General features: G+C 42.3%; 2 protein-coding genes across 5 annotated transcripts in view; both read right to left on the bottom strand.

The window, feature by feature from the left end:
- The window catches only part of larp1 (La ribonucleoprotein 1, translational regulator), a 48127-nt gene extending 24754 nt beyond the window's left edge, over nt 1–23373 (bottom strand). For all 4 annotated transcript variants that reach the window (XM_079566313.1, XM_079566310.1, XM_079566312.1 and 1 more), the window contains exons 1-3: nt 22871–23373; nt 5206–5270; nt 5029–5094 (exon numbers count right to left, since the gene is read on the bottom strand). In XM_079566313.1, the coding sequence (XP_079422439.1) occupies nt 5029–5094; nt 5206–5270; nt 22871–23237 (498 nt within the window). In that variant the 5' untranslated portion in view covers nt 23238–23373. The remainder of the gene's footprint in view (nt 1–5028; nt 5095–5205; nt 5271–22870) is intronic.
- The window catches only part of st6gal1 (ST6 beta-galactosamide alpha-2,6-sialyltranferase 1), a 204973-nt gene that overhangs the window by 97945 nt on the left and 83522 nt on the right, over nt 1–23506 (bottom strand). The gene's annotated exons all lie outside the window — the stretch shown is intronic.

The raw sequence follows: 23506 nt of genomic DNA on the forward strand, positions 1-23506 counted from the left end.
ACAGTCTACACTCCTCCCTCAAAGTCTGGCTGTTCAGGGCTGTTCTCAAAGTATTTAATCCATACTCTTCAGTAGAACCCAGGATTACGTACAGCATTATGATTTTAATGTTGCGTTAACTACGCACTGGCCCATATACCATCATTAGCTTTGAAATCATATTTAAGAAAGTAAATAAAAGCCACTCCTGTGAGCTTTTATGTGAACAATAACTCCAATATAGCAGTAGCTCCAACTCCCATAACACACAACCATAGGCTCTATTCATTCAATGGGATATTGTGTTCACGTGACAATATTCTAAAGAGCCTATAGTTTAATGAAATCTCCAAAACAGAAATTTACAAATTTTGTACCTTCAATAACTGACCAACGTTTCTGAAAATTGTCGCCACTTTTGGACCCTTCGGAGAAAATAATAGGGCCTTGGTTTTTACGTGCTGATAGAGAAGACATTGAACTTTGAAACTATTTCCATGTAGATTGTCCCAGTAATGAAAGATTTGAGCCAAAACCTAAACCTGCAGTTTGACAGTTACCATCATAGAATGGGTTTGTACTTTTTTATATATATACTTTTACTTTATTTGTTAAGTGATGATGCTTTAGCCTCATTCACTATAATGGGATTTAATTGATTTTAACCTGCTGTAGAGAAAGGCTCTTTTTAAACATCAGATCACAAAGAAATATCACATGTACTCTGGATTTAGTTATGCTTTTCTAATATTAATTGTCCATTTTTCCATACACGATGAAGGATATATATACATACATATATAAAATATCTTCATTTTGTGATTATTCTAATAATCTAATAACAGTTTTGGGACTTTTATCTGTTGTTGTTTCAGCAGAGGATTCAGAGAAACTGTGGATTTTGCAGTGTTTGTCTATGGAGTTCTCGACAGTTTGGCCTGGAAGTAGCTCATTATTGTGTGTGATGTCACTAAGCTACTTGGCGGCCAATTTGATTGTATTACTTTAGGTGATTCAATCATAGTTTCTGTCCCAGCTTTGATTAGCTGGCGTTTGCATTAGGACGCTGTCGTTAGCATTAGCAATACTGTTGCTAGCCAAGGCATTTTTCGCGGCGATTGCGGTAGTTAAAACTAACTCAGAGATTGAAATATTCAGGTTCTGTGCTTCAAAATGACAAGCAGCATGTCCCTTTAGTGAAACTTGTAGCTAACCTGTCTTCATCTCAATGTTTCTCCGTTCCCCTGAGGCCTAGAAAGTTGTGGGGGGACTCGTTTTAAAGCCTTTCAGATGCAAAAACACGGGACGTCTTTATCACTTTCGGTCCGGGAGATATCGGCTTTGAGCGGCACTAGATGGACCGCTATTGTAAAATACCCAAATATCGGCCAGTCGATACATTGGACCTCTAACACATGAAATTTAGGAGATTGTGTCCTGTTTTAGCCCTCCCCCACCGTTTGGGGGAGGGCTAAAACAGGACACAATCTGCTAAATGTATGTCGATTTGTCCTCTATGAATTCAATATTCGTATCCCATTCGATCCAGAGAAAACCATCTCTCACTGTCAGTAGCCGTGCTCTATAAATAGCTCCCGCTCTGCTCCAGCATTCAGGGTAGCGTTATCAAAGGGGACCCCTAAAAGGACATCCCTTCCCAGGCTTGGCCCCCGCCCTCCTCCCCCCTCCACCAGGAGCCAGTGGATTATTCAGTCTCCGGTGACGTGACACACATTTCGGCCTAAAATAGGTGACGAGGTGAGCCGGGTCGTGTTCAGAGGTGGACGGTGGGGCAACCTTTTAAATAAATGAGGTGGAAGTATGTTATGAACCACCATGATTAGGAATAGAGTGCATCTAAACATTTAAACTCCGGGCACAACCTCAAGAGATACAAGAGATACGGCCACGAGTCATGTTGGGGGCGTGACCTGACGAGGGGAAGTCATTCTGTTATGGAAATAATTTTTTTCCGTTTTCTGCCCGACTATGAACATAATATTTACCTCACATAAAGTCAAGTCAGAATCGGGTCCATATGGCTGTTTTAACACAGCAAACTGCACTCACAGCTAGCGTTAGCATGTAGCATTAAGCTAATGTTACAATCTGGGCTGTTGAACCACTTTGTCCTTCACTGAGTATCTTTTTTTGGTGAAAAACTATACTGAACGTCCATAACTCAGCATTTGCTAAAGCAGTGGTGGAGTAAATGGTAAAATAACTTAATTTACAAATACAAAAAGAAGCGGTAAAGTGGGAAGAGCTTGGTCCGTGCCTCGAGGAACACCGTGAATGACTGCTTTACAGATAACACAGAAAATGCTAAGCGCGACCCTGATGTGTTTAGCGTCCCGCGCTGAAATCCTCGCTTCTCCGCCTCCTGTTGCTGCTGCGTGGGCGGGGCAGGAGTGTGAATGGCTTATCAGGTCATTTTGACCCCGGTGTAAATTTCAATACCCCTGTAGACAATATAATTTGCATGCGCACTCCCGCTGATTTTGACTAGAGTCTGGCCCTGGGGCAGGCGGAGATCACGGCTAATACTACGCTTAGCTCCACAGCAATAACACCGACTGGAGGTGCTTTAAAAATACATTCAAACTTGTTGCTGCCATACGGTTACCCATCCATCCTTCTTGTCTAGACCTTTATAAAAACGTGTGCGACTCCAGAGGAAGGTCCTTAGGAAGGAACTTAACCCCTTAACTCCCCCCTGAACCTGAACAGAGCACATTTTCTCCAGTTTGGCTTTACCCGAGTCCAAAAGCTTCTGGAAAAAAGCTGTGAAAATAGCAACAAAACTGAGACAAAACAATGATGGAAATGTGACAAAAAAATGACAAAAAAATTTATGAAAAAGTGGCAAAAATGTCAAAAAATGTCACAAGAAATTGACAAAAAATTGACGAAAAAATGACCAAAATGTGACGAAAATGACCAAAAAATGTTACAAAATGTGACAAAAAAATTACAAAAATATGACACAAATGTGATAAAAATTCGACAAAAAAAAATGTGAGAAAAAATTACAAAAATTTGATTAAACAATCGATGAAAAAATGACAAAAATGTGATAAAAATTGACAAAAAAAATTACAAAAAAATTACAAAAATATGACACAAATGTGATAAAAATTCGACAAAAAAAAAGTGACAAAAAATTACAAAAAATTGATAAAAATAGACGACAAAATGACAAAAATGTGACAAAAAAATGACAAAAATGTGACAAAAACATGACAAAAATGTGATAAAAAATTGACAAAAAATGACAAAAAAGTCACAAAAATGAGCTGAATACCCAACAAAAAAATGATGGAAAAAAAAATCTGATGACGTGTGGAAAAAGATCCTCTCGGTTCAGGCGGGAGTGAAGAGGTTAAAAGGAGATTACTGCGGTGACTAAATTATTGAGCCATAATACTTACAGGTTTGGCTATGTAACAAAGAAGTTGATATTTGTGCATATTTGACCTTGTAGTGACCCAGGGGGCTGTATGAGTGGTCAGCATGGCGCCTTTATTTTCCATCACAGTGGTCTTTAGGACGCGATCAATTTTTGGAAGGTTTTCACTGCTGACGGAGCCTCTCAGCAGAACACCTAGGGAAAAAAATAATCCTGGAGCATTGTAGGGGCCTCCGTGAAGAAAAGTAAAGACACCATGTTGACCACTCACACAGCCGCAGGATTACTATATGGTCAAATATGCACAAATAAACTTTTTTTCTTCCACATGAGAAGCTAACTAGTCAGCCCTTCTGTCATGTAAATCAGAGAAAGATTGAAGTTGCGGGGGGCGGGGCAGTAACGGGACTTTGCTGTGCTCGTGGTGACAAGAGCGAGGAGGGGGTTTGAGTTACCTGAGAGTGACAGGTGATAAAGGAAGAGGGATAATGAGTCAAAGTCGTTTTGTGCTCCGTTTACAGACGTAAGAGGGAGAGAGCTGACCGGCGTTCATGTGAGACGGCTAACTGGAGTTGTAGCGAGTGGTCGGGGTGAGGGCTAGGGTGTAGTCGTGTAGGGTTTCATGGCTCGCCGAGCGTAAATGTTCCGTAGCAAACAAGCCGAGACAGCAGTTCTTTCTGAGCAGGACGCGTGTCAGTCACGCAGGACAAACGCTCAAGACTGCACATGCCCCGAGCTCCGCGCCGCAGGTCAAATAATGGCCATAAAGAGGCTAAACACGAGCTAATCACCCAAGAATCTGAGCGGTCATGTGGCTTCGGTCACGTGACCATTGGGACAAACACGGAAAACTCAAAACTGAGGAATCCGTGCCAAATCCCTGCTTTAGATTTACATGAATAAGCTATGGATTTGATGTCTTTTGGAAGGAGAATAATCTAAACGCATATTATGGCTTTAATGCATTTTGTAAATAGTTACAAAAAAAGACTGATTTCAATACCATTTCAAAACAATATCTCAGCACAGAAAATACTTTGATTCATAGAACTAAATCTAGACAGTATACTTAGTTGAGAGCAGAAAACATTTTAGACATAGCCACAAAGCAAACAATGACCCACAACGCCAACTTCTGCATTCCTTAGTGGAATAAAAGTAAATAAAAGGTTGTTATTTATAGGGTAAATGTGGCACTTTCTATTCTCTCTCCTCCTCCTCCTCTTTGAACAGTAAACTGCGCACTATGAAGCCGTTGAATCTAATGTCTCTCTGGCAGACGGCTCTGGTGGTGGTGGATGTGCCGTTTAGCTCCTGGGTAATCACAACCTCTAAAACATCTATTACAGACGACTAGCTCGCATTCTCGACAGCTACACGGTCATCAATCAAACTGAACAACCAATCGAGGCGCTGGGATAATGTCAGGCGCTTACCGATTGGTCGATTTCAGCTTAATTCAGGAAGTAAGGTCTTCTTCTAATGACAACGTTTTGTTTAATTGATACCTTGTGCGCTCGAACTCCCACATAGGTTCTGAAGGAGAGCTCTGCCTGGTTATGGTTTGGTGAGAGCATAGGAATCAGGGGGGGAAGGAAATCTGTAAACTAGGTATAATACCCATAGGACTAAACTGTTACCTGAGTGTCTTTCGTCGCCATTTCTCCCGGTGTTGGCCAACTGTTAGTGTCACCAAAGTCTCCAACCTGGGGAAAACAGAAAAACTGAATGGACAAGGCCTTTAGAGGAGTTTACGCTGGACCGTGGACCGTGATTGGTTGGAAGCGTCCGTCAGTCACAGATTAGAGGCGCTTTACCTTTCCTCCTCGTCGGGACTTGGGCGGGTTCCCAGCTTTCACCACTTTGGCCGGGCCGGTCGGTTCTGTCGAGACAAAAGATGCAGACGTTGAGGTATGAACGTGGGAAACACAGAGCAACATTGCACAGTTAGGGGCCAGGCACGGTTAAACGATAGATACAGACGGCATCGCGTCAGAGAAGGGGGCGTGGACTCAAAGAGGGGGAAAATAGAAGCTTCTGGGAAACCGTTTTTAGCAATTTTCAGGTGAAATATTAACTTATTTATCACATACAAATAAAGTCAAGTCTAAATCGGGTCCGTATGGATGTTTATTCACAGAAGATTGTTCAGTAGAAGCAAAAAAACAGCAGTCGTAGCTAGCACTAGCTAGCGTTAGCATTAGCACTCTAGCATTCTCCATTATTTATGTATGTAAGATACAAAGACATGGATAGGAGCAAAAGCCCACAAGGCTTTTGCTCCTATCCATGTCTTTGTATCTTTATTTAGTAGAAAACTATATTCATAAATCAGCATTTTGCTACTACTGGTATCGGGAAAAAAAATATTTAGATCCAAGGACAGCATTAAAGGAAGTGACTTGGTTGTTACAGCTCGAAGAAAATGTTTTGTTATTTTTTCCCCCTTTTTTTTTTTTTAACACATTATTTTCTTATTTTTTGCCCCAATAGTCTCTTGTTTTCCAGACTCCCAGACTTTAACACAATCATTCCTTATTTTTGTCACAATTTCTCCCAATTTCCTCCCAATGTTTCCCTTATTTTGCACACATTTCTTCACATTGGAGATGAACCCGATGTTGTGAATTTGCAGATCTTCAAAACACTATTGTTCTGTTTTCTGGTTCTAGAAGACAAATATTTAGGTATCGGAAAAAGTATCGTTCAGGTATCGGTATCATTAAAGTACCGGTATAAAAAAAAATAAAAAATAAAAAAAGTAACAGTACCTAGCCCTATACAGTGACTTTTTCGACCATACAACAATTTTTCTTCCAATTTTCAAATGTGTCTTACTAAAACCGTCTTCGCTTCCTGCATTGTGTGTCTAATGGTCATCTCGGTAGTTTATGGAAGTGAAAGCAGCTCATTCAAAAAGGGCTTTGAGACTTTGACCCCAAACCGACACCTCTCTAATCTTCTTACAGGCCGGGAGCCGGTGAGCGCGAGGCCAGGCATCATCACTGGACGTCAACAAGTGAACAGGAACAAATCAAGGAAACAGCGTTTGAAATAGAAAAAGATCTTTTTGCGACTGTTCGGCCAAGTATCCTGATTACAATTTGATTTGCAACTCGTGCTCAAAAATGGAGATTCAGTTCACACAGAGCTCATTTCAGCTCTCACTTTTTCAAACTATTTCTTGGTAAATAAAAACTGACTTTGTTTTTTATATTATGACATTTAATTTGCTGTTGTTGAATATTGTTTCAATTCTGATTTATTTTGGACATTTCCACTTCCCTTTTCTTGACAATATTCAATTATTCTGTAAAGGCCACACCACCATTATCCACTGCAAAAATAGCATTTATGTGTCTAGCCAATCGGTAGCAACAGTAGAATCCAAAGTTTAAAAAACAGATACATCCAATTACAAAGCATTTGTATCACTTTCATGAATTCTCAGGCGAGTTTTTAAGCATTTCTGTGAAAGTGGCTTTGCAAGTTGTAAAATGTGGCTACAAACTCATCCCTGTGAAGAACTGGGATGTTAAAGTTAGGCATGAGTTTGGACCACAACAGACATTTTAACTTAGAGGTTTTCTTTTTCATCGATTCTTTGTCATAAAAAAAATCTGGTCCAGGGCCATTAAATTTGAAATTCTATTTGTGGTTGTGCATCTAAATAGTGTCCGCTTTGCCACGTCACTGTTGCCAAGCATTTCCATTCAAACTGTGATGTTGATTTCATTGTAATTTGCAGCCCTACCTGTTAAATTGGAGTATTCATTTCAGGTTAGCGTAATATCTCCTTACACAGGCTGACCCTGTTTAGATCCTCTGTTTAGAACAACATTAAAAATGTATATTATCCTTTCACAGTACTTCACAGTACAATTTACTGACTTCCTTGGATCTGGTTAGTCAAGTGAAGCCTGGGGCAGGCCATGAGAGTAAAAGTACACAGTGTTTCAGTTTAAACACTTTGGGGCATAAACTACACAATGCTCTAATGCCACGTTGGTCAGGAGCCAGAAAAGACTTAGTTTCTGATTTCATGGCCATTGTCTTGAAGTCAGAATGGTTCAAATTAGTTTACACCAGTCGGGGCTGGGTGGGTGTCCCTAGCCTGCAGTGGCCCAATAAAAAACAGCAGTGAAACCAGCAAAATGCGAGCCATGTTTGCCTTTCACTTTTCACAATTCTAAAATTCCCGAAAATGTCTCCTTTCTGCCAAGTATTAGTAATATCGGTTAATCCCAGTGGGAACAAAAGCACATTCTGACATTTGCAATCAGTTTCTTCTTAAAATTACTTCCAGGATAAGCTCCCAAAATGTTTACTGCCCGCACTTCGTCTACGATATGTGGCTTAAGGTCCTCGATTACACACTATCCCCAATATCAGCAAATGGGTTCATGTGGCATACTATTCTACGAGCAAGCCAATTCAACATAAGTACGGCAGACAGTGCACGTACTTCTCAGATGAGGTTAATCCAAACACTGACCTCTTTTAACACTGTCTGCTATTTCAAAGCTAAATTTAAACAGCTGCCACCAAACACTACCGTAGGTCCAACCAGCCTCATCGTTTGGTCACACAAGAGGCAGACTTCCCACGGTAGGAACTTACATGTTGCACATTTTACAACTTTAAAACTGCGAAGCGGAGTCGCAGCAACACCAACAAATCCGAGCAGAAGGCGGACAGCCCTTCGGGGGCACAATTATTTGACTCTAATCTACTTGAGAAAGGGGTATGCACCGCAGCGTTGACAGATTGATAAATGGATAGTGACAGGCATACTCTTCTTCTACCAAATTCAATATTAAATCAATTGCCGTCAGCTATTTAAATTCTTTATGAATATGATCAATCCGATTAGGTGCCGTCGCCCGATTTAGTGTTAGGTTTTTTTTTTTCATACTTACTCACACAATCAGCACTACAAGAACAACAAGAAAGCTGCATTTACATGGAGCCTTTCGTAAACAAACATCCCTTAAGCTGCGGTTCCACATAGCACGCTTCTATTCAGTACGGCATAGTCAAAGTACTCTGCTTGTCACGTATCTACTCAGTACGTGAGGGTTTCCACTATGAAGGGCCGCAGAAGTTGTTTGCGGTGCTACCTGGATGTGCACGCTTAGAATACACATTAGTGAAGGAAAAACAGAACGGCGATTAAAGCTTTTGTGAGCTACGATGAGAACAATGTGGACAAATAATGCCTTTTGGTGGAGTTTATGGAATGTTTTAGTTGTGCCAAGGTAAATGCTAGAGGAAAGAAGCAGCTAAAAGAGAACTATGAAAGGACACTACATGCTAATGCCAGTTAAATGCTAATATCTTTTCCAACAGCGGTATGATGTTGTGAAATATTAAATCCATATGACCTGCATGTTTTAGTGAGGGCGGGTCCTCTCTCTTCCGGCCAATCAGAGACCAGCAGACTGTTCACATTCTGTTGTCCAATGTAGCACTTTGAGATTTGGTGTCAAATGTAAAGTACATTACAAATAAAATGTATTATTATTCACGTCACATTAGGATAAGGTCAGCGAGCTTCGGCCAAGGCCCAAGGTCAGTCCCAAACCTTAATGTGGTGTTTCCACTGGCAGGCCAGGGCCAAACCTGTCTGATCAGGCACAAGTTCTAAGGACCGACCTCTGGCCGTGGCCAAAACACGCTGAACCAAGACTAACGTGTCATGAACAGACACTGGAGTCTGATAGACGAGAGAGAGGACAGCCCTCACTATTAACATACAGGTCATACGGATTTAATATTTCACAACATCAAACTGCTGTTCTAAAAGGGGATTTTGCTGATAGCAGCATTTAGCCGCTGTTAGCGGAACTTTAGCTGGTGTTAGCACAACATTAGCATGTTGCTTACCTTTATAGTTTTTCTTTTAGCTGCGTCTTTCCTCTAGTATTTGCCTTGGCACCTCTGAATAATTAAACCCCACCAGAAGACAGCATTTGTCCACATTGTTCTCATTGTGGCTCACAAAAGCCGTTCTGTTGTCTCTTCAGTAATGTGTATTCCAGCGTGTGCACCTGTGGGAGCACCACCCACGACAACTACCATACCTTTTGTGGTGGAAACCCGAGTACTTAGACTGAGGCGTGCGAGATACAAGCGTGTTATGTGGAACCGCAGCTTTATTATTTTACAATTAGATTGTTCAAAAAAACACACAATTTATCTATTAGTGTTCTTTCTTGTAAAATATCAGAATCCGATACAGTATTGCAGCTATTTTCAGCCGCTGCATCGTCAAACATTTATGGATTTTGCAGCACTGACCTTTGCCAACAAAAGGAGTAGCTCAGTTGCAACAATCTTGCTTCAGGCATTCTCCCTAATCTCGGTTTACAAAAGCTCCCTTTTCATTCCTACTGCGACGTCACTGTTGTTTAACCTACAAACTCATGCGCCTTCTCACAGCGTTCTCTCTTGGGAGCCTGACATTTACCCTGTCGCAACACTTTTCTTCCAAAAAAAAAAGAAAAGCAATTGATCATGATTTAAAAGGTTTTGAATGAGGGAACTGTTTCTGAAATCTACCGCCGCTCTTCCCTCCGGGGCTGTGCTGCTGCTGAGGGAGCATGACGAGGCAGGTTTGAAGTCGATGGGTTTATATTAAGAGAAGTGGGACGGGTTACGCGAGCCAAATGTGTAAAATTATGGCAACCTACTTAACACTGTCCAAAAACATGTCAATATAACTGGCAATGGAGATTAAAAGAGTAAGGTAACATCAGCTACAACAAAGTGGCCACTGAAAAAAATTGCGTTGTCATCTTGGATTATGCCCGTGTCATCAGGGAGAAATCCATTGATGAAATAACCGGGTCATTCAGTATTCAGGTTGTAACTGACCCCTTTCTTTGGCCACATGATGAGGCTGAACATTGACCTGACCAACTGCATCGACCCCAGATTCAGGCACTGCTAGAGATGCACCAGTCCAGCGTTTTGCTTCCGATACCGATACCGGGGATTTGAGTATCTGCCAATATCAGGTATTAACCGATACTAAGAGACTTCCTTAAAAGTAACTGAGTGAAAAGGTGAATGGCCTCTTTTCTCCAGTGTGAGATCAATATCTTATCTTGCAAACGGAGTGGTTACAGATCCATTATATCTCTCAAACAAATACCACTCAAAAATACATTCTCCAGGTTCTGAGCTTCAAAATGAGACACAGCATGACCCATATTGTAGATTTAGTTGGTGAAAGTTGTGTTTTTAAAACAGTGAGCCAAACAGTCCCGTATCGGATATTAGGAAATTGGAATCCATACCCTATATAATATTTTTCCCAGTGTTTGCCCGACATCCGATTTAGACCCCTCTTAAAGTGACTATAGGGAGTTTAAAAATGTTAAAACTAAGTATTTTCCTCCCCCTTCATGTTCCAACAATGTCCTAAGGTGTAGAATGAGCCCAGACCTGTTCACCACAACTGCCTCTAAAATCCTGCACTGTCACTCAGAAAGGTGTTACTTTGGGTCCTAAGTGCCGTCATGGACGAGCTTAATATAGAAGCTGCAGTTACACGCATGACCTGAGGTGGCAGTATAGATACAGACGGCATCTCGTCATAAAAGGGGGCGTGGCTTCGCCGAGGGGGAAAATAGAATCTTTAGAGAAACACAATTTTTCACTCTTTTTAGCCATTTTCTGGTGGAATATGAACTTATTTATCACACATAGATAAAGTCAAGAGTAAATCGGGCCCATATGGATATTTTCTCACAGCAGATTGTTCAGTAGACGGGAAAAAACGGCAGTTGTAGCTAGCGCTAGCTAACCGTTAGCATTAGCCCGATGCTAACATGTAGCATCAAGTTAGCATTCTCCGTTATTCATGTATCTATGGGCTGTTGAACCACTTTGCTCCTCCCCTTTATTTAGTAGAAAACTATATTCAGCATTCAGCATTTGTTACAGTAGTTTTTGAATAATTAGAGAAAATTTACATTTTTTCAAAATTGTTTTCCCCCTCAACTGTTTTCAAACATGACCATATATGGGCGATTCCAGAGATGCTGTCTGTATCTATATAATGGCTAACTTGCATCTAGCCCCTTTAAACACAATTTCCTGCATTTTTAGGGCCACATTTTCTGAATAAAATTTTGTTTTTTCCGTCTTTATTACAGCCATATTCACACAGGACTACCTGGAGACATCATTAAAACTGAAATGACCCCCGGCCAGGACGTCAGGTAGTGTTTATGTGCATTCCCACAGGATCAGCAATGTCAGTAATTCACAAGTTTTTACTGATTTCTTTCCGGAAATGATGGATAGCTGATTAACACTGAATGGTGACAAGCCTTTTATTCATTCGTGATGCAAGCGCCAACTTATCAGATTTGTTTATGTGAGCTCTGCTTTCTTACCGGATGGCGCACGCTACGGCGAATGACATCAGTGTCAGGTTCGTAGGATTTCTCCTTTTCCTTTGAACCGCTCGCTCTGAAACAACCTTCTCCGGCTAAACGCAATAACGCAATAACGCATGCATCCAAACTTTCCCTGAGAGTCTCCATGTTGATTTGTCTAACATTTAAATGTCTATATGACCCCTCTGCCCCACTGTACAATATTTTAACAACTCATCAGTGCAATGTAATGACTTAACTAGTGGGTTAGAGTCTTTGTAAACGGTTTCCAAACATGAAATGCATCGTTTTATTGTCGAAGCAGTCCCCGCCCAGAAATGGTTGTTATTAAGCTAACTTTGTAGTGCTAAACATTTGGCTTGTTGCGTTTGCCCGACTGAATTTCTCCTTCATTCAAATAAGTGCATAGTCGTGTCGCTCCTCCTTTAGCGAACCAGTCCTAGCCAAAACGCTCCAGACCTTACTGCAGAAGTAAGAACTAATAATGAATCAATATGAAAATAAGATCGTTCATCCAAATATTATCCCAACTTTGATTAGAGATGTCCAATTTACAATCTTGTTTGACGCGTCTGTGTTTTCTGGGCCAAGTCTTCTGCCCACGGCCAGACTTTGGAGGTGAGTGGTTTGTATCAATACTGCCGTCGTTTGTGACTCAGTGGACCAAAGACAAGTACAAACGACATCGACAGCTCCTGCAGCAACTGTTGGATTACGGACCGTGGGCAAAAGGGACACTTGAATTTAATGTTTCATTATCCTGGGAAACATCAAGCGCTGAAGTATTGCTGTACAACATTTGTAAGCATTCAGGGAAATCAGTTGTGAACACTAACTTGAGTATCATTGTTCTAGAATAATGAAGCATAGACGCAGAAAAGGTAGCTGTGCATTAAACCAAGTATGTTACTGGTACCTGAGAAAAACAAAGGAAGTCACTCACAGCCCTCGTGGAATTGGCAAAGTTGGACAGGTTAACTAGTCATAGTGGGTTATCGTTACGCTGTGTACAAAATACTGATAAGGACTTATTTTTGCTGAAAGTCAAGGACGATGGCGTCTATGTCAAACACCTGTGAGAACAATCAAAGGAGAATTCTAAAAAGCTATATAATTTAGTACTAGCAATCATAGCGGAATTGGTATCAGAACAGTCAAATTGCAAAAAACAATTGTTCACAAAGGTGTATCCTCCTCGGAGAACAAGAGTCTGCAAAAGACTAGCCTTGTGTCACATTCAGTCAAATCAGTCATAGTCAATACAAACATTTTAAGTGATAAAATAATATCAAAATGTTTTACGCCAAAGATTGACGGTTTTTCTTTCACCTCTGCTTTGACCTGCCAGACAAATCCTGCCTAAATGACAGTGGCTTTAATCACCACATTACGGACGACTTCCTTCAGCCCGTGCAGACTCCCTGAACTAAACACTAACATTAACCACTAAGGCTGCGTTCAGACTGCAGGTCGTAATGCTCAATCCACATTAAAAAACAAAAACATGGATTTTTAACAAGGTCATTCATATAACAAATAACAGCGAGCTGTGCTCACAGCTATGGGCTACGCGCAATAAGCGCGCACGGAGAGTGCACGGAGAGCGCACGGAGAGCGCACGGAGAGCGCACGGAGACTCGCCGCAGAGGTTCTTTGACATGTCAAACAAAGTCTACGAGGGCTTACGTGTTTTTCAGGTTGCAAGAACACTGTACGTGTTTGTGAGTCGTCTGTACGGCCAGCGTACGTCTTTCAGACGTTTTGTATGAAACTTTTCCGTACGTCGCACTTGAGGCCTTCGTGTGTCGCCATTAGTGCGGCCAACGCACGTTCAGATATCTCCGACGTCCTCTGTACATGTCGTGTACGTCGTTTGCGAGTTGTGAGTCTGTATCCAATAACCGAGTCATCTCTGAGACAAATGCACAGCGTACACATCGTACGCAGTTCTTGTAAACTTCATACGAAGCCCGCATGGCACCCACGGTCAGTATGTTTAATGCAGGTTGGTCGTGCGCTTGCTGTTCGACAGCACGGCCGAGCAGCCTGCGTGTGACGCATGTTTGGTGCGCGCTGATCTGAACACTACAACTACATTCTCCACCAACAAAAAATAAACGCAGTGATTTGGGAAACGGCAGAAATTGCATGACTAAAAAATTATCGTACGACCGGTTGTGACCTCGGCTTCAAGAGGACCCGTCTTGAATGTGTAGCAGTCGAGGGCACAGCACACGGCTGGATGGAAACGTTGTGGGAAGCTAATGGAGCTGATACATTAAAAACATCATTTTAAGAAGAGACCGTTTTTTGGACTTTTGAGGTGCAAATGCAGAGAAACGTGCCGCTGTTGAGTCCAGCCGTGGACAGTGAGGGGAGCGGCTTCACTCACGGCAAGTTCACTCATAACTAGTGCACTTTCCAATCTGCTCACATTGACTTTAATGCAGAATAAACAGAATGTGTAGTCGCTTTATGCGCGGGTCATTGTATTAAGCCTCTTCTAATCGTCACATCTTTACAGCAGGTTTCAGACATCACTATGAGGCGGACTTTCATAAAACAAGCAGTGCTTTGCAGTGATTCAGAGAATGCTTTTATGCAGCTGAATAATCCCCGTGTCCACAATCTATCTCTCTGAGCACGAGTTTGTTTTACCGGACGTTTGCTCCCTGAGCAAAGCACCATGAGTCAAAGACAGGAAGGAGAAAGAGAGAGTACTACCAAGCCATTTATGTGAGAATGATTAAAGCTAAGGATGTTTTTCGGACAACTCCTTAACATGCCTTTTGCTGCCTCCTGCAGATTCAAAGGAAGGCTATAACGTGAACTTTAACAGCGGTTTTAGAAGTACTGTAGCTTAATGATCAACTACATTAAAAATCAAACATAGGCTGCATGTAAAACATTGAAATTGCAAATCAAATTGCAACATCTGTCAGAAAAGTCCCAGTTAGCTTATCTTGTCAAAACTGTGCCGCCCTAGAGCTCACGACAGAGTCATGAGCTGGAAAAGGCTTCACACAGAGCTCTGACTCTCCCATCCTTAAGATATAATCCTGGTCAAAAAATGTTCTGGATAACAAGTTATTAAAAGTTAAAGTTATTTTGGTCACCTAGATACAAAGAGAACTTCCAGACTACACAAACTCAAACGTCTTCTAAGAGAATAAACAGCATCTGCTTGTGACATCTCGCCCGGTTTATCCAAGGGCATAAGACTTCAGAGAATATGCAGCCTCCATCTGAGACTGTGGCTCAATGGGATATGCTTCACTGGGAGTGGGAATACCTTCAAATAGCATTGTTGTTGTTTTTGTAAAAATTCCCCTTAGATTACTGTTAGCATTGATAACTGATGTCTGATGACGAGACATAGTGAATATACATGATCGGAGACATTTTGTAAATCAAAAATGGATCTAAATTTGGATTGTATCATCTCAAAAGGAAAGTCCCGTGTTCCCGTCTAAACTGTCTAAACTATGCAGACCACGCGCTGAGGACGAGCGTGCTGACGGGGGAAGCCTGAGGCGACCAAATATGGAACAATCTACAGCAGCAGCACTCCTCCCTTCAGTGACCCACCACACACAATAAAACACAAGAGAAATTCAGAAACATCAGCTGCAATGTGCCATTTCACTGTTGGCAATAACAGAAATGCAAAGGCTGTGATTCTTTGGCCAGGACAATATTCTTGGCAGAACAGAATATCATGTCTCCATGGGGGTGTCATGTATAAAACCCTGTAGTTTAGCCCTAAAACATAGGTTCTTCCCATTATCCCCCCGTGTCACATGACACGTCTGCCGAGTGGTGATGTCACATGTCCCCTTTGATGACATCACCACAGACAGGGAGCCTAAGGGTGCGCTCAAAGATGGACATCTGCGATTATGTTAAGTGACTACGGTCTGACCCACATGAGGCTTGTTCCTTGAACACGGCACAAATCATTTGGGCAAATTTGTTAAGAAGTACAAACGAGCCAATTATTTCTTGTTACAAAAGCAGTTACTTCACTGCAATTCATGGAATGCATGTGACATCAGAGGGAGAAGTACTGGTGTCATAGTTTGACCCATTTGGAAACGAAAGCCATTCATTATTGATATGAGCCCAAAAAAAAGCCCTTTTTCCAGGACTCAGCACACTGTTTCACACGCTTTATAGATGATACTCACAAGCTAGCATTAGCCAACTGTGTTTGTCCATCATTTACTTAAACACTCAGCTTTTATGTCCAAAAACAGCCGCAAAACATTTGTGCCGTGACTAAAAGGTTTGGTCCAAAAACGCTTCTCGTGGTAAACCCGGTCACTGGCAAATATATTTACATTACATTATATATTTGATTGTGATCAGCGGCAGCAACAAAAAAATCTTGTATTGATACAAATCTTGAGAAAATAATTCCCCCATTTTTGCAGACAGAAGATGTAATGAAAACAAATAGGAAAATCCTCTATAGTTGAGAAACTTAAAAATGTTCACAATTTAGTTCTGTTTTAGCCTTGTTTTGGTCCGGATTTATTGTTTGATTACTTTGATTTGTGTTTAAACTGTATGGTATGGACTGTGTGGAAACAGTTTAGTAAAACATTCCAATTTTGACACTGCCACAATATGGCAGGCCCTGATCGCATATTGTACGTCTTTAGCAAGTAGCTCACTTTCATAGATCGTCTTTAGAGGTTTATTGTCTCTAGTTTTTGGCTCTTTAGAATAATTTCATGAACTCCTGACAAACTTGTTATGGAAATAGCAGACTAAAGTAAATACAGGCATTGCACCCTGAGCCATGTCAGGTTAAAGCACGCAACATGTGAAAGGAGCAAAAAGTATGTTCACCGTGCTGCCATGAATTTTGAACTGATGTCACATTAAACACACTAAAACACAGGAACTGCAGCTCTTTAACCCTGCGCATGTTTACGATCTGTAGGCGTGTGTCCCAGACAGTCCACGCCCAGAGCTTTGACACCACTGAGGGCTTCACTATCACCGGGTCCAGACCTGAGATAAACGCAGCCTAAACCAGTGCTAAACTGGGAAGAAGCCGCCTCCAAAAACACGACCGAAAGCAGGTTCTAAACAAGAGTCTGAACCTGGGACTAAACTGAGACCATTTATCAAGTTTATCCACTGTTAAAAACCCTTAGTCTTTGAAAAATGGCATCAGCATCAATTTCAAGACATGTTTCACATCGACGCTGTTCTTTCTCCCAGTCTACTTGATTTATTGTTAGATCATCGCACTATTAAGCCGTTAGATCAATTACGTGTTAACATCGCGGAATAGTACATGTAAACATTGCAAGTGTGCGTCATTACCTCAAGGACACCTCTGAAACTTCAGTAACGTGGCCGTAGCAAACTGCCACACGCTGTGAGCAGACGTGGGTAAGAGAGAAAGTAGAAAACAAATACACAAAAACTGGGGAGAGGAGTTGATGTCTGTGTGTCACTGGTTGTAATTGTTATGCCACTGATAGAGGGGCATGGATTGTAATGATGACTGACAAGTTGTATTCAAGCATTTTGAGCTCTGAAAGACTCTGAATAAGTGCTCATATTGTATAACAAACACCCTGCAGAAGAAGAAGAACATGACTGACCATGAAAGTCTTTTGCAAACAGCTTTCCCTGAAATCAATGTGAAATCCAATCAGGTTTTGAACACTCCTTGTTTTGCCATGGAGACCAGACGCAAACTAACCTGACCACCTGTATCGAAAGCTAAACGTCTCCAAAGTTTTTCCATTTTAACCTAATTCCTTCACAACGGGAGTGAGAGCTTCGGCACGTTCAAACAAAGACAATCACATTCAAGTGTCCCATCTCGGCCGCAGCTTTAAAAACAGGAGGTGCCACATTATTCAGATGCTAATGAAGCTAGCCACATGTTACAGACGAATGCAAATCTAAACGGCACCTCAGTATCAGCGGTCAGTCCTGCTGAATTCTCCCTGGCCGGCTCCAAACCAAATGATAGACAGACAACTGCAGCAAAATGGCAACATCAGCCTCAAAAATCAGCTAAAAGCATCCTTTAGCAAGTCTGATGAGTGAATATCTGCTACCAATTTCGATTATCCTAAAAACATAACCTTTTTGTATGACACGTGTGTGCTGCTGTCTGCATCTCCAGACTGGGAGTGCTCCAACTATTACATTACCAGGATAAACACAAACACAAAGGTGATTCATGGAGATGTCATTAATTTTAACACGAAACGTGGTTAAGCCTGTGAGGTCATCGGCCATTACTGTGACTGAGCTGAACACTAAAGTACATACAGTGGTTTTCAGGCACTTATGCAAAGCAGAGGCTTTTATGATGGGGCTTGACTTGCACCCATTTCCAATCAAAGTTAAGCCTATAGGCCATTTGGGTAACCAACTGTTTTTTTGTTATTGAAAAGCCAAGAAGCAGCATAAGATAAGATAAGCATAATGATAGGGCCCACAGACAAACATCCTTGGTTGAACAAAGTTTCATCTTATCCCAGAAAACATTTAAAAGTTAAACTACAGCCTTGACACAAGCTGTATTTTAAAAAAAAAAATCCAAATGTCCCAGTGTGAATAGAGGCTCTGCTCCTGTTGGGGCAGTGGATCCTGCAGCTCAAGAGCAGGCAAATAAATGCTGAATCAGCCTTGTGTCGAGAGATATAAGGCTGATTCAGGGTGGATGGATTTATAAATGAACAATAAAGCAGCAGGTGTAAATGTGAATGAAATGAAATGAAAAGCAACCAACAGCAGTGGGGGAAAAGCTGTTCTCGTGTTGCGGGGGTTCTGCCTGAGGAGAGAGGGTCAAACAGTCCATGTCTAGACCAGTGTGAGGAGAGGTCAGCTGTGATCCGACCTGCACGACCTGCATCTCCGAGTCCTGGAGACGTACAGGAGAGGTCCTCGACAGATGGGAGCGTTGTGGCATTCAATCAGGTCACCACCATATCGCTTCTACCAATAACATTTTCTCTGATTTCCCCCAATGTGTTTAAATATCCTGGGATGACCTGGTGCTGTTGAAACCCAAACGGAGTCCAGTCCCGTCCTGGTTCAAGGCCAGACTTTGGCGGTTCAAACTAAATGGGCACAAAAGCACAACGCAGCGCCAACAAGTCTAAAGTCTGGCTCTGCTCTCACTGACCTCTCCTCCAGCGACAGAACAAGCGGCGGCCAAACTTTCCAAATTTAAACAACGCTGTGTTTGAGGATTGCAGCATTTCAGTCCACGGGAAATTCACTCGTACTTTATGTACTGGGGTCTACAGGCTGAGCGCGAATGGGTTTGGGACTGAAAGTCTGGAACTGCCAAATCCAAGAAGGCCCCATCGAGTTTACACAGTTGCACAGGGTAGTCTTTATGATTCCTCTTTTGCTACTGAACCTTGGAAAGTAATGTTATAAGTAACAATATTGCATTTCAAGTCACTCACACATCACTGACTAATCTTTGCATCTTCTCCAGTGTTTCCCAAAAAGCTCCTCCTGAGTCCCAGTCCCCACCAGGGGCGGACTGGGACTGAAAAACAGCCTTGGACTCTGACTAGCCTGGCTCAAATTAGCGTAGCCTAATTGTGCACTTCCACAAATACATATTTGAACTTTTTACCCCCCGCCATTTTCCCCAGTTCGGCTTTTTATTATTATTATTTTGATTGGTATCATTAGCAAAAAGAACGGGAAAGGTGGTCGTAGAAACAGAAGCAAAGTCATTAATATGAATAATAAATAATAATGGTCCCAAAATTGAACCTTGTGGTGCACCATACTCCACGGAATTCCTTTTAGATTCATGTTTTTTTTCTTCTGGGCTTTACCCAAATCTAAAAGCTTTTCGACTGGAGAGCAACAATGTAACGCCTCATTTGAAAGCTAAGACCAACAAAAGTGATGGAAACTTTTCGTCACGTCGCCACATTTTTGTCATATTTTTGTTATTTTTTGTCCGTGTTTTTCTCATGTTTTTGTCAACTTTTCATCCGCTTTTTCTTGCTATTTTGATGCTTTTCTTTTTAGCTTTTAGATTTGGGTAAAGCTTGGTTGAGGCAGGACTGGTGGCCCTAGAGCCAGTGGTCCTTCTGTGCTCTTCCAGAATGGACATGTGGCCAGTCCGCCCCTGCCTCCCCCCCCTCCCCTCCCCTCTTTATTGAAACAGCTGCGCAGCGAAGGGGAGCAAGTCATCATCATGCAAGTGTCGCTTCAAACGACAAAGGGGGTTTGTTGTGTTACCTCGACACAGCCTTGCATTTGATCTCCGTTTCTGACACCTCTTCTCTACAGAAAGCAAATAGTTGAATATTTCAGGTGGTGAGCACTGAAGGTTCTGACAGGAATCTGACATCACAAGTTATTAAGAAAAGGTTCAAAAGTGCTTGATCATAAGCACTTCCTGACCCGTTTAAAAGGCTCGGTAGTGAAGCACAGAGAAGGGATACGTCTGACTGTGTAAATGAGGGAGCAAGAAGTCGTACTGTACACTCGCTCTTCAGCTGACAAAAACACAACCGGGGTGGGCAAGATACTGAAGGGTAGGCGACCTTTCCTGACTGTAGATAAGCTTCAGAACACTCCCAACTTAGAGAGACAGACAGAAGCGGAGTTTGACATGACGATCTATGACAATTATCAAAATAGTCTTTCAATAATTGTCTAAAATTCAATGTCTTCAGATCAAAGTTTTTAAACAGGCGGCACATGGGACACATAGGCCACTACTTCTCAAACTTTTCACACCAAGTACAGTCTTTTAACATGTTTGATTTTGTAGAATGTATTCAGTACTGAACCAGGTCTCAAAAGGTTCTAAAACATTGTAATTGGATTTTAATGATAGAAACACCTGTCAGAAATGCGTACTAAAGCATAAATGAACTGATCTGTAATTAAAATAAAAGTCTGAATTGTAGGTGACCACAAGTACCAAGCAACATAGTTCAAGAACTACTTTTTGAACCTTGAAAATACTCATTTTATAGTGGAAAAGATGTCAACTTTGATCAAAATTGTGTCATACCTATCCTGACATTACCTGTTTCTGTAGTTGCGATGCCTATCCAAACAGGTGGAGTGTGCATATTTGAAATCATTTCAAAAGAAAAATAGACAACACCTATTTTAAAAACCTCTACTTAACATAAGCAGGAGGTGTCCCTATGATTAATAGTCTCGCTGACACTAAACAAACACTTCCATCGGTTAACGATATGCTCAGAAATGTCAAGCTTCTGTCTCCAGGAAAAAAAAGCTTAACCCAGTCTCCAGTTTGTATGTAATCAAAAAGCTTCTTGGGGAAAAAAGCACCAAAACAGCCAGAAAAAATGAGAAGAAAACAAGGATGTAAATGCAACAAAAAAAGAGACAAAAACTCAACAAAAATGTGACCAAAATTCAACCAAAAAGTGGAAAAAAAAATTTAAAAAATGTGACAAAAATTCAACCAAAAAGTGAAAAAAAAATAAACAAAAATTCAACAAAAATTTTTACAAAAACTCAACAAAAATGTGACCAAAAAGAACATAAAAAAGTGACAACACAGCAACAACGCGAGGAAAAAGATCAGTTTTGTGGGTCTTAGCTTTCAAATGAGGTGTTACACAGACCTATATAATGGCCAAAGAGGACAGAATGCATTTGGTTCAGGCGGGTGGTAAGAGGTTAAAAAAACACCGCGAGCGACGTCCAAAAATCAGCCAAAGTTTCCCCCAAAATATGCTCCTGTAGCATGTTAGCGTGTAAGCTAGCCGCGCTCGCCCATGCTGCTTTTCTCTGTCCGGAGCACACGTGGAGTGAACACGTGACGTCCCAAAACAAACATTTTTACACATTTACTGCTCAAATTATGCACTTCATATCAACTTTGTCAGGAATGGGAGGGGGGCCAAGGCGGTGGAAATGTTGCATGTTGTCCAAAAAGTCGTGAAGTGGTGGTGGTGGGGGGGGAATGCTACAGAAGCTAAGCTAAAGGGCCCTGGTTATGCTAGGCCACGGAGTGCTATTGTTAGCCGTACACACACACACAGCCGAGAGACCGACTCGTGGTAGCGTTTAATTGCTGCCAAGTCATCGGGGCGGCTATCCTGCTAAAGTCTGCGGCGGCTCCGTGTCGAAAGTGCCGAAAAGCCAGAGTGTGAACAGAGCTGAAACATTCGTCATATTTCACGACTCTGTAGGCTCAGGTCTGGCTCCTAAAACACGTTGACAGCGAGATTTAAAAAAAAACAAAAAAAAAACGGATAACCTTGATGACTGACACTATTTTCCTAATCCAAAAAAGGTGGAGTCTCGTGGAATACTTGGAATAAAAATAAACAAATTATAGTCAGTGGCTTTGGAGACTTAACCACTTGAAACGACTTCTTCTAAATCCACTCAACGAGGCTCCTGTACGTGGTGTCTCAACTCCCCTCCTGAAGACTTTACACTTGCACAACAACAAAACGTGAACACGGGATTTAAAGTGGACAAAAGGTGCTTATGCGCTGGTTTAAGGCTCAGAGACGCGCACAAAGCGACTAAAACCTTAAACCAGAGTCATAACTATAACGGAACTATTATTTTGAGTGCACTATTTTAACACTATGGGAGCCGAAGCATGTGCCAAGGTGCCAGGATGAATTTATCTGCAGTGGTGGCTTGCACTATGTCAACACCCCAGCATAGTAACAACAAAAACAACAATATAAATCATTTAGAGACGGGGTTTAAGGCGCAAACTGCAGTGATTAGGGGTAGACCTGGTTAACAAATATTTTCGATGTACTTTGTGGCATTTAAAAGTTAAAAGGGGCAACGGCACTAAAAAATCCTATCCACATTTCGACTAGGGCGTCCAGGAATAGCCGTCGGCGGAGGCAGGAGGGGTCAGTTCGCCAAATATAACCCGAACCACCGCCACTTTACGGATTTGAGCACGAAGTTGAAGCTTTCGCTACTTGACAGCTGCTTTGGACGTCTTCTCACGAGTGCACACGCCCAAATCGACACCAACCGGGAGGCCGACGTGCAGAAACGTTAACTACATGTTTTAGAAATGAGTTACGGTGTTAACGGTACTGACCGTGGTGGGACTGTCCGTTCACGCTGACCACCGTGACTGCGTTCATTTTCTTAGTCCACGGGTTCACCTTGGGCGGGGGGGCTTCGGTAAACTCCTTTTTGCCCTTTCCGCCGTCCTCGTTCGGCTTGTGGTCGTTGTCGGAGTCGCCCCTGGGCTCCGTGTCGCCGGGGGGGGAGGCCGGGTGTTGTTGCTGCTGTTGCTGGGTGCCTCCCTGGCCGCCGACTCCAGGGCTGCTGCTGCCTCGCTCGGCCTCGTCCCCTCGCACGCCCCGCTCCCCCTGCTCCAGCTCGCCGCGGATCATCGCGCCGTGGTCCTCGGGTTTCGAGAGCGGATTGCCGGGCAGGAGAGTCTCCACCTGAGTGGCCATTTCCCACCGCCGCCGCCGTCCGTCTCTGTCTCCTCCGGTAGGATTACCAGTCCTGGCCCGACTCGGCAGGGTTCACTTTCAGGGGTGAAATGTGGAGGTTTTCCGCGCTTGCCCCGCCGCTGTTGAGACCAAAGGGCTTCAGTCCACAGCGCACAGAGGCCGGCCACAGCCACGCGCACCGAAACGTGGAGAAACGTGTCCAAAGGCCTCCGAATTACAACCTTATCACCAGCACTAGCAGCAATATGGATGATCCTCACCACGCGATA

The sequence above is a fragment of the Gobius niger genome, assembly GCF_951799975.1.
Source record: "Gobius niger genome assembly, chromosome: 11".
Classification (NCBI taxonomy): Eukaryota; Metazoa; Chordata; class Actinopteri; order Gobiiformes; family Gobiidae; genus Gobius; species Gobius niger.